Source organism: Medicago sativa, chromosome 8 (genome assembly GCF_051527215.1).
Source record: "Medicago sativa cultivar Bolivia chromosome 8, Bolivia_mono, whole genome shotgun sequence".
Taxonomy (NCBI): Eukaryota; Viridiplantae; Streptophyta; class Magnoliopsida; order Fabales; family Fabaceae; genus Medicago; species Medicago sativa.
Genome location: NC_140756.1, coordinates 8,061,750 through 8,074,316, shown reverse-complemented (window position 1 = coordinate 8,074,316; position 12,567 = coordinate 8,061,750). Strand labels below are relative to the sequence as shown.

Genomic DNA, 12,567 nt, shown 5'->3' with positions numbered 1-12,567 from the left:
GGCTGTGTGGTAGAGCCAGTAGGAAATAAAGGGCACAATACAGATAATGCTCTGCAGCTATAATAGAGGATGCCCCCATTTTCAAGTCTTAGACAATAAAACCCTTGTAGATATTGAACGATGTAATTATTATAGATCGATCTTATGGATAGAGATGGTCAAACTTTTCTCTAAGTGGGAATCATAAAGACGATATGAAAGGCGAGTGGACTGACATGAGAAAATGGACAGCAACCTTGTTGAAGTTATTGGGACGAATTATTGGGCTAGCGTGAGTGATAACCAACAAAAGTAACCATCAACAGGAAAATAAATCACCACTAATATGATTCATTTCTGGGAAAAGAGTCACCACTAAATGATCGTCGGTGGGAATATAAGCCACTTATATAGTGATATAATTCAAACAAAAGAATTGTATAACAAGCACATAAGAATAAAAAGCAATGCGTTAGTAACAATATTAAGTCGTGTCTCATAGTCAAACCATAGCCAAACAAGAACATATCCTAGCAGAGGAGAAAGAGGCGACATCAACACAGAAAGAATCTTCTGGAAACATCGCTTCATATGCGGCTATGCAAGGTTGAAGTGGCAGCGGCTGAGATTAGTACATGACGGCGCGTTAGCTATGCACTTGGTGTGAGATTCTAGGACAAGGCAGATCGGTTCACCACGATCTACATTGTGGTGGTTTCATTGGAAAATGTCATCAGAAAGTGCATACCAGCAGTGAATGGAGGCGCAAAAGTCCCCATTTCTGGTTGTGTCCCTGCAGCAACAGTTGTGGGAACGGTTACAGGAGTAATTACTCCCATTTCCGTCGAAACTGGCATAGCCATGGTTGCTCCCATGGCAGTTGATACACTGGCAACCACTGTAGGGGCAGATGCCTGTGTAGATTGTGCTTGTGATGACAGACCCTTGCAAGTGACTGTGATTGTTGCCAGATTTGACAGTGACAACAGTTGTCGTAGGTGACTGCAGCTCGAGAGCCCGAAAAGCTGAAAACATGCCAGAGAAAAGGATGACATGGTGGCGACAGAAGGAGACAACTAGTTGAAACAAAGAAGAAAAAGATGGTTTGGTAAAATAAATTCTGAATACAACTATTACTACATTCCCAAAGATTTGTGAACACGACAGTAGAATAGTGACAGAAAGTGACGAGAAAGGTCACAGAGGATTGAACCAGGCTTTAGGGATTAGAACTTAGTCTTTTGTCTCAAGTCAAGTTAATATCAACAATTTTCAAAGTACAAAATACTAAGCTCTAATCCCTATTTTTAGGCATTGAAGACTCCAAATCCTGAATAAATACATAAATCTGAAAATAAGTCATGATGATTGTTGGAAATCCCGCCCTGAGTGTGAGGGGGTGCGTTGGTAATCCTGCCTTAATTGCGATCTGCCCCCAGGTGCCTTGTGTTATGTTGGCTTGGCTTTGAGGGGGTGGATTTAGTCCCACATCGGTTAGATATGACTCTTGATAACCTTACAAGCCGGTTTTGTAAGGATGAGTTAGGCCCCAAATTTCAACAATAATAACCGATAAATATGAAACTAATCCATGAAACTAATCCTAGGAGATAATCTAAGATACTGATAAATATGAAACTAATCCATGAAACTAATCCTAGGAGATAATCTAAGATAATAACCATAATAACCGATAAATATGAAACTAATCCATGAAACTAATCCTAGGAGATAATCTAAGATACTGATAAATATGAAACTAATCCATGAAACTAATCCTAGGAGATAATCTAAGATACTGATCTAAGAACATGAACTAAGATGCTGTATATCAAAGATATTATAAGATATTATTTATATTCTTAGTTTATATTTTTCTTTATGTAGTACACTGTTAATTTCTTAAACCTATTAACCTTTTGGAATTTGGTTTGACATTCACCAAAACTTCATTAGAATAGTAGAATTACATAATTAAGTTACCATATGCTCATGATACAGGGATTAGCAACCAATGGTTCTGGTGAATTTGACTTTCCGGGTGACAACTATCCCTCTTGGTTAGCCTATACAGGTGAAGGACCTTCAGTACATTTGCAAGTGCCTGAGGATAGTGTTCACTGCATGAAGGGAATAACTTTACGCGTTGTTTACTCAGCAACATCTGAAAACATGGAAGTTGAATGTCTCGCTAGTGTTTTGATAATTAATTATACAAAACTCACTGTTCACATATACAAGCGGGATACAATAATGGCCTTCAATGACGAAGATTGGAAGAACATAACATCAAATCTAGGACCTGGTGACAATGCGGAGATATTTGTATCTTTGGGGCATGGGCTGATTGTAAAGGAGACAGCTGTCTATCTAATATATGACCAGTCAATTACTACGGAAGTTGATGTTGATGCTAAGTCTAAAGGTGGTCCCTCGAGGTGTGATAATAAAAGGGATATGGATGAAGCAAGTAAAAGATACAAGAAAATTCTGAATCAATCAGAGGATGCTGATGAGAAAGGGACTTTGGTGAATGATGTTGATGTCAACATAAGGTAAAAAAATATTTTGCATTTGATAGTAGTATTTTAAAATTTATTTAGGAGTATTGGTTGTTTGAATGAAAATATTCCATTTTCAATAATTAAATCCATCTCATTTGGCCTTTATTTTTTGGCATGTTTTATTTTTAAAATTTTATTTCATTAAGATCCTTTCTGTAAATATGAAAAATTGTGTGTATAAACTGAAAACTCAGATATAGGTTATAACTATAAGTCATTAATCCTTGATATGAAAACAAGTATTTCCCATGTTTAGCAAAGCTTGCCATTTCCCCATATTAGACACCACCTCATTTTGTCTTCTCTGCTCTCTTTGAAGGATGGCCGATCAAATTCCATATGCTGTGGCCGAAAGCCTCCTTGACAGGTGAATACATTTTATTTTTTTTATAATAAATATTAGGCTTAATTACAGTTTTGGTCCCCCTATTTTCATCATTTTGCAAAATTGGTCCCTCTATTTTAAAATTCGACAATTTTGGTCCCTCTATCACATATTTTGTCTAAAATATTGTGATAGGATATGTTTTCAATGAAGTTTTTAAGAGAATTTAGTTACAATTTCAATGATGTTGATCTTTTTCTATCTTCGTATCATATTCCACGACATTTAAAATTTATCACATCATATTTTTATAGTTCAAAAATATGACGGAGGGACCAAGACTTTCGAATTTTAAAATAGGGGGACCAATTCTGCAATTAAGCCTAAATATTATACCTATCATATATAGCATATACAAATATTTTTACAATTTATTTTTTTGAATAGGAGAGAAGTGTCGAAATGAAAACAATTAATTAGTGCACTAATTTTTTTGTTTTAATAGGTTGGCTTCTGCAACCTTTTGTGAACATGGACGGATTTATGGTGTTATGGATGAGTTGGAAAGGCTTAAGAACTCTGTTGAATGCATAAGAGTTGTGCTCCTTGATGCCCAGGAGAAACAGGAACAAAATTGGATAACAAGGCTCAAAGATGTGCTTCTTCTTGCGGATGACTTGCTAGATGAGTTTATTATTGAAGGTATGAAATACAAAAGGACATGGGTATTTCGTTCATTATCTTCAAAACATACTTATCTTCACCAAAAAATGGTTCTTAAATTTGAAAAAATACAACAAAACTTTGATGATGTGGTGGAAGAAATGGCTAAATTGAATTTAAGCCCAAAAGATGTGGTGGTCAAACAAACTGATAGTTTTAGGAACAACTCTTTCTCTTTTTTGTTAGAATCAAATATTTATGGAAGAGAAAATGATAAAAATGAGATTATAAATCTCTTGAGGCAACCATGTGGAAATATCTCGTCAATTGCTATTGTTGGTATTGGAGGCATAGGCAAGACTACTCTTGCTCAGTGCATATATAATGATGTGGAAGTGCAAAACCATTTTGAAAAGAAAATGTGGGTATGTGTATCTAATAACTTTGATGTCAAGACTATTGTGAAGAAAATGTTGGAATCATTAATCAATAGCAAAATTGATGACAAGTTATCATTTGATTACATACAACATACACTTCGTGAGAATTTAACTGTTGAAAGGTACTTGCTAGTCTTGGATGACATTTGCAATGTTAGTCATGAAAAATGGACTCAATTGAAAACTTATTTGATGTGTGGTGCTGAAGATAGTAAGGTTTTAATGACAACTCGTAGTAAAATTGTGTCAGCAAGCAGCCTCTATGTTTTGAATGGTTTAACTGTAGATGAATCTTGGCATATGTTAAAGAAAATCACATTTGGGAATGAAACCAGTGGAGTGACTCAAAGACTTGAATCAACTAGTAAAGAAATAGCAGAAAAATGCATGGGAGTTCCACTAGCAATTAGAACATTGGGAGGCCTATTACAGAGTACAAGGGAAGAAAGCGAATGGACCGATGTCTTACAAGGCGACTTTTGGGAATTATGCGAAGACAAAGAAAGCATCATGTCCATCCTGAAATTGAGTTACCAAAGTTTGTCGCTTCGGTTGAGACAATGTTTTGCTTATTGCTCTTTATTTCCTAAGGATTGGGAAATCGAGAAGGATCTATTGATTCAACTTTGGATGGCACATGGTTATCTTGAATGCTCAGATGAAAAACAACTCCTGGAAGATGTTGGAAACGAATTCGTGAAGATTTTCTTGATGAAGTCTTTTTTCCAAGATGCAAAAGTGGATGAAGATGGTGATATTGTTAGCTTCAAAATGCATGATTTAATGCATGATCTTGCAACGCAAGTAGCTGGCAATGACTGTTGTTACATGGAAAGCGAGGCAAAAAGATATGTTCAAAAACCCATGCATGTATCGTTGGAACCCAGTGCAGTTCATTTGTTGGGCTCATTAGATGCAAGCAGGTTGCGAACTTTGATTTTTCTGTCTTCCAATGAGGAGGAGGTATTGAATGGGGATGAATTGTCAGTTATTTTAAATTTCAAGCACTTACGTGTCCTGAAGCTGTCATATTGTTCTTTAAGCAAGTTGTCTGGTTCAATTGGAAATTTGAAACATTTAAGGTATCTTAACTTATCGCACTGCAGAGGACTGGGAAGTCTTCACAAATCCATTAGCTGTCTTGTTTTCTTACAAACACTAATATTGACACCTAATGAAAAGGTGGAGATTTCTACAACGGTTGTATCAAAACTAATCAAATTGAGAAACCTTCACATCTCTGATTGGGAAGCTTCCAGAGATGAGACACCATCTGGATTTTTTAAATGGAGCGTTTGGCTATATGAAGGGATGGTTTTTTCAAACTGGCTTTCTCCACTCACAAATATTGTTGAAATATCTTTCTTTTTGTGCGGAAGTCTGCAGTATCTCCCACCGTTGGAGCGCCTCCCATTCCTTAAGTCACTTCATATAAGTTTCCTTGAAGAACTGGAGTACATATATTATGAGCAAGATTTTACTTCAGCATTCTTTCCATCTTTGGAGAGCCTTTCTTTGCAGCTTTGTTACAAGTTGAAGGGATGGCGGAGGATGGGCGATGGTTTCCACAATACTAACTGTTCACAAAATCTTTCATTGCCTCCCTTTCCTCGTCTTTCTCAATTATCAATCATAGGATGTCTGATGTTGACTTGTATGCCTACCTTTCCAAATCTTGAGAACGGGTTGAAATTGTCTAATAGTGGGGTGGAAACATTGGTAGTAACATTGAACACAGTAGCAGTAAAAAGTTTGAATGACTTCCCTCCTCTTTCCATGCTCAAATCCTTGCACATTGATGGAGCGAGACTGGATGTGAAAAGTATCCCAAATGTTTGGATGCAAAATCTGACTTCTCTCCAGCTTCTTCAAATTAATTGGTTTTCATGTCAAGCATTACGGGAAATCGAAACTTGGTTTAAGTATGACGTCAAGTGTCTTCCTTCTCTACTAACAATAGCCTTTCATAATTGTGAAGACCTAGAGGTATTGCCAGATTGGATATGCAATCTCTCATCGCTTCGGCATCTTAGGGTGTATGATTGCATTAATTTGGCATCACTGCCTGAAGGAATGCCTTGTCTAACCAACTTACAGACCCTAGAAATCATTGGATGTCCTATCTTAGTTGAAAAATGCCAGACGCAAAATTGTGAAACTTGCCCCAATATTGGCCATGTCCCAAAGATAATCTTATCATCTCTTCATTAAAAAGGTACCCATTACTTCTACAAACAATTATTTTTCGGATTTTCAAAAGTAAATGGCTTTCAGTATTGTAACCAGGATAATGTTTTTACTTTCTATTTCTGTTTTTTCCCTTATTGCCTTGAGACTTTAGTAATTATTGCATTTACTTGTTTAACTAATGAAATCTTTTTTGCTAGTTTCAATTCATTCACATTTCTTTTCTTTCTAGCTGATAAATCTTAAAAAAAATAGTTCACACTTGTATTTTCTTCTCTTCACTTATTCAAGCGTTTTCATTTGCATTTTTAAGTTGAAGGTGATTTTTTAAATTGCTGTTTTAGCAGTTTATGTTAACTGTGAAAATGGCAAAATAATGAAAAAACAGAACTTCTGGTTTGGCCAATGAAAATGGGAAGAATCAATAATTCATCTGCTGTATCTCTGTAGCATCTTTTGATAGCAATTTTTTTTTTTTTTTTTTGAGATACTGAAGACCTTCTTAAATTGCCGGATTTTCATAATATTATGCATCACTTATTTAGGTACTTTGAGTTTGGTCGTTATCTTCACTTGTTTTTTTGATAAAACTTTAACTAGTTATAAATAGTTATTTAGATTTAAATATGCAAAAATAAATAAATAAATTAGATTGTTTTTTGGCTTAGATTGTTTTTGGCTACTTTCTCCCCTTTCTACTTCTCATTCCTATGATGATATTTGCATGCAGTTTTTATTACAGAATTTTCCTTAATCCACTATATGATTTTTTCGTTTCCTTTTTATTTTCCTGAAAGATAGTATCGTAAATTGTATTGCAATAGAAAATGCAACTACAGAAAGGAATATATAAGAGTTATATTCAGAGAAAGTGCTGTGGATTATTTATGAATAGAGCTGTCAATTTAAGGGGGCCTTGAAGATTTGAGCCCCAACTCACATGGAAATGGGGCTCAAATTACAAATAATGAGCCCCATTTTTCATAGAAAGGAAGAATATATATATATATATATATATATATATATATATATATATATATATATATGAGTTTTTTTTTTGAGCAAATATATATAAGAGTTATATTCAGAGAAAGTGCTGTGGATTATTTATAATTCTACTATTCTCTGCAATGCAAACTCATATAGTAGAGGAAATTCAAAATTAGCTGCAATTGTTAGTTACGATAGAAAACTTAAAGCTCCCAACTAAGTAGCTAAAATTAAAATAATCCAGAGGGCACAAGTTAAAAAGCAAAATATAGAACCATAATGTTGGAAATTGTGCATTCAATATTTTAAAAGCTTAAAATTAAATTTTTCAATACAAAATTTATGTTTTAATTCCTTTTTAGAATCTTAACTTGTCCCCTTTGGACACAAGTTAGCATGACCCAAAAAATAAATAAGCAAACATGGTTTACACAGAAATAACTACAATATCATTTTCAAGTGTGTTTTGGTACAATTTAAAACTAATTATTTAATAGGCTTACATGTAATTCATGTCCCTAAAATATACCATCTTGTAATTTTTGATAGACCTAATTCAACCCTACAAAATTTGCTTGTTAGTGAAAGATGTCTCCCATTTACATAAATAAATTTTCAGGTCATATATCTGAAGTGGCACTGTCAACCATCCATGCACTTTTTATTTTTTTTAGCTTTTAGTCGCTTCAAATATACTAATTTTCATTTGGTCATTGTTTTGTTTTAGTCCATGTAATATTTTTGTTTGACTTAGTCTATGTAATAGGGCCAAATTTTTTTTTTTAAAGCCAAACTAGCCACCGAAATTGGAATCGGGGAGAATCGAACATGAGACATTGAGATGAGCACACTCCATGGTCTCGGGCCATCCCAAGTGGGTTAATATGGGTCAATATCAAAAAAAAAAAATTTTGGTCAAGGGCCTATTGTGAATTCGGACAAAATCACACCAATGAAAAACAAAGATGTGTGAAGTAAAGGAAGTAGTAATCAATGGATAAAGTAGCCTCAAGCAAAGAAGAACAACAAACAGACCTAAATCTAAGTGTAAAGCAACATCACAAACATGATCAAAAGCAATAAAGATAAGAAAGCAAGAAAGAAAACAAACACACCAAGATGGTAACCTAGTTCGGTCCAATATGACATACTCGGGGAGAGAGCATCTCTCCAATCCACTAAGATGAAAGTGGTACAAAGGGGTTACAAGAAATTAGTTTGCAAGCTCACAAAGAACAAAACCTAATTTCTACCCATTTTTCAAGTCACCCACACTCTTAATGAATCCTAGGAGAAAACACAAAGGGAAGCTTTTTGATCCTTCCAATGGTGAAATCTCACTAGGTGTTTACAATGTTTCCAAACCCAAGAAAACTTCACTACAATTAAAGAAACTTAACCTTAAAGTTATCTCCTTTGTAAACCCAAGTTTCTCTCTCTTTCGGCTCTACTTCAAAAATGAACTGATACGCTTAAATAGTACCTTGTAATCGTCAAAATCGTGTCACGATTCGTAACGTACGACCCAAGGTACGACAACCTTATCCACAAATTGTGTCACGATTTGTAACTTTCACACATTCACAATTTGAAGACAATTTCAACCGGACCAATATTGATTTTAGTCCATATATATATATATATATATATATATATATATATATATATATATATATATATATATATATATATATATATATATATAGGGGATGCTAATTTATACCCACCTCAAAACACTAAGGTGCAAAGCAAGCTACACCCACTTGCTTTTTGTTGTGGATAAATCCAACTATGTTTGTTGGTTGGTTAGTAACTAACTAGTTAGTTAGTTTGTTAGTGACTTGTAGTGCAAGTTACTCAACTTAGCCTATAAGTGCTTTTTTGTATTCGATTGATATAACTAAGTGTCTTGTATCATAATCAATAATAGTTTTACACAATTTTCACCATAAACAAAACCCTCTTCATCCTCTCTATTCTCATCATAGTTCGTAACGTTTTGAACTCTCTCTTTCTCTTATCGGTTGAGTGTAAGCAAGGAGCTTGCACCAACACGTTTTACCAAAAAACTAATCTCCACTATTATATGTCACTTAAAATGAAAGGATATTTTTGTCAATTTTAATTTAAAAAAAAAACACGTAACTGTTTCCTATTTTCACGCTTTTGATTTTTTTTTTTGGTAGTGCTGTATCTTTTTGGTAGTGTCACGCTTTTGATTTGTGAATCCTACATACATATTTTTTTGTAAAATGAAGCCTACATACATATTCAAAGACACTAATAATTTTTTTTTTATCGATTAAGCCTGAAGCTTTTTTTATAATAAACTTGTGGAAAAAAATCAATTGAAGCTTTTGTAGCAAAAACAAAAAAATATCAACCAAAGCTTTTTATTTTTTTCTACTTAATTAATGACACATTGATTTTACAAAAAAAATGCAGGCTAGTTGCAGATTTTTTTTTATGTTAACACTATGATTTAAAAAAAAATTTGTTATGTGTCTGCATTTTATTTTTACCATGCATTGGATTTAAAAAAATTACATGTTTTTTTAGTATTATGTGAGACAAACTTTTTAAGGAAACATGTTGAATGATGAAAGTGGGTGTATATCGGTGAGGTGAGTGCAAATTATTTGCTAAAAGTTATAAAAATGAATGTAAATAATCAAGTGAGTGTAGGTTGTTAACTTGCACCTTAATAATTTTAGATGAGTGTAACTTGCTAACTTGCACCTTAGTGTTTTGGGATGGGTGTAAATTAGCATCCCCTTTGAGGGACTAAAATCAATATGGTCTGCATACTTCTAGGACCAATTCTAGCATAAACTAAAACAAAACAACCAGGAGAAAAGACAAAAAAGTGTATATTCGTAAGGACTAAAAACAAACAAAATTTTTTGATGGACTAGAATAAATAAAATTAGATATTTGTTGAGACCAGTACATATGAAAATAGAATTAGTATTATATTATTTTATTTAAAAAATTTCTTATTGTATTCCAAGGTGGCAGACTGGCAGTAGACATATTTCATTAAATAGATACAAATTTAGACAAGATGAAACACACCCCATGTAAGATTAGGGAGAACCCCTAAGCTCAGTAATGGTTTATGATAAAACTTACCTAAAGCATACCGATTTGAACCCAAGTCACAACTAGTACATGCGGATGGTCCAACTATCCGTGCTAACCCATACCTATGAGCGTAGCCATTTTACAGCCGTCTTAGGTGGGATTTGAACATACCCTTTGAGGTTGTAAAATCATGTTCTTACCACTCTGCTAACACTATAAAATGGTATTCCTATAATCTTTTTGAAGGTGGGTACGGGACATGGCCCCGTCTCAGAAGTGCCTTTGAGGTGATTTTCTTCTCTCGTCCCCGTTCGAGCAGATACGTGAGAGATGTGTTTCCTTTGGAGATCCCATTTTCAAGTGCAAATTGACATCCCTAAAAACTACAACAATTATATCTAAGTTGCTAGTCATAAAACTAACCATTTACCGAGGCGTTGGATTCAAATACAGTTTTGGACATGTATCAACGTTCAAACTTTTAAGTTTTGTTTGCGAGTTTGGAGGAGAAAGGAGGGGAACGCTTGGAAAAAAACGAATGAGCAAGTGGAAGAAATAGAGGAAAATGAGAGGGGAGAGTTTTGGGAGGTTTTGAAGGGTTTATATGAATTATTCAAATTTACTCTATGTTGTTATAATATTTTTAAAATTAAAAATATAGTAATGATATGCATTAATTTATCATTCTCTAAAAAAACTACTCTTTTAATTTTTTTTAAAGATTTCTACATTTTTCTCTCATATTTTCCACCCCTCAAATCTTTCCTTCCCCATCCCTCCAAACTCCCAAACAAAACCTTAGGGAGAGTTTGTCGTTCATTTGGGTCCCACAAGACTTAAGAGATTAATCCCGAGATTAATCCCTGCAGTTGTGCGCACGAAGGATACCCGGTTTTAAAAAAAAAAAAACTAATCGTTTCATAAACTAATCAATAAGATATTAGACAACAAGTAGAATTGTGTGATATAAGCGATACATCCTAGATAAAAAGCATACATCGGCTGTCTATTAGCTTCTCAATCGTGAATACTATTTGAACCTTAATTCTATATATTTTGTGATAAATCAATAGCACGTGAAGTGTGTCTTTGGGTTCTAACAATATCCTCAATATTATTTGTCAGGGTTTCTCTTATTGTGCTAAACAAATACCTACAGTGGAATTGTCTAGGCTTGCTCAATAAAAGAAATGCGAGCCTTTTTTAGTGGTTGACCTTGTCAGGCAAGGAGATGATCTTGTTTGCCGGAGATGACAGCAAATGTGTAAAAAATTAAACGCAGGACTTGAGATGCATGAAAATGTGCAGAGTGCTACCTTAATTGCTTCTTACTAAACATGCTAAAACTTAAAATTTATTGACAGTTTATTGCTGATTTTCTTTGTCTCGTTAATCATAATGTGCTTGCTTGCACATAAGAAGCTGATTGATTAAGTTTTCCATTCCATGTTCCATTGGTGGTTTTGGAACTGTGTTCATGATTAGCGTGAAAGTAGTATTGTCTTATTTACATTTGACATCATAGGTGGAAAAAATATTCATAATTGATGCATACTTGAAATACCGATACCAATTGATGCACCGTAGAATGAACTTTAGATAATATTTGGATAAGGTAATTGGAAATTTAAGTTCAAAGATTTGATTGAATTGCCTTCCTTTCTAAATGTTTTTGTTTGGATAGAGTAATAAAAACATTAGTCAACATTTTTGGGTTGTTTTTATAAATTAATTTTGGGGCTGCTGTTATAAATTTTATTAGTTTTGGGTAAAATTAAAGTTGAAAAATGGGAACCAATTTGCAATTTTTGGAAAATTTCTAGGGGATAATTTACGATTTTTTTTTTTTAAATTCGTAAGGGTTTGAAACTTTTGCAAAATATCGTGACTACTATCTAATTAATTAGAATTATATAGTAATCTTGAGATTTAACTTAAAATTATTAAACTGCATAAATATAAATAGTAAGCAATTAATTTTAACTTACACAATTGCATGATTAGATTCATAATATTATAAAAACATTCCGTAATAAAGTTACAATACAAAGGAAATGTAAAGCATGAGATATGGTGCATTGACTATAAGAAGAAAAAAATATTTTTAGTTTCATTGAATAACCAATATAGTATATATCAAATACGTCAATTATTCAACAATCTAAAAAAGAGATTTTTTTGTTTATAATCATTGATCAAATGGAGTATAATTCAATTATTATATGTCATACTACAAACAAAACAAACCATATTTAAGTCTACATCATGCAATAATTGACCACAATAATGAATGACCCAATAAATTTAAACGAAGTGTCATTAAATTCAAAAATTT

At 33.5% G+C, this 12,567-nt stretch overlaps 1 protein-coding gene across 2 annotated transcripts; it reads left to right on the top strand.

The window, feature by feature from the left end:
• Nucleotides 1-2,262: 2,262 nt before the first annotated feature.
• LOC146896638 (putative disease resistance protein RGA4) lies at nt 2,263-11,666 on the top strand. 2 transcript variants are annotated; one of them, XM_085731569.1, is made up of 4 exons: nt 2,263-2,534; nt 2,863-2,910; nt 3,374-6,186; nt 11,358-11,666. In XM_085731569.1, the coding sequence occupies exons 1-3, from the start codon at nt 2,437-2,439 to the stop codon at nt 6,180-6,182; spliced, it is 2,955 nt and encodes a 984-aa protein (XP_085587695.1). In that variant the 5' UTR covers nt 2,263-2,436; the 3' UTR covers nt 6,183-6,186; nt 11,358-11,666. The 2 variants fall into 2 exon arrangements, with proteins under 2 accessions (XP_085587695.1, XP_085587694.1); XM_085731568.1 differs by lacking the exon at nt 11,358-11,666 and having other exon boundaries at nt 3,374-6,364.
• The last annotated feature ends 901 nt before the right edge of the window (nt 11,667-12,567 follow it).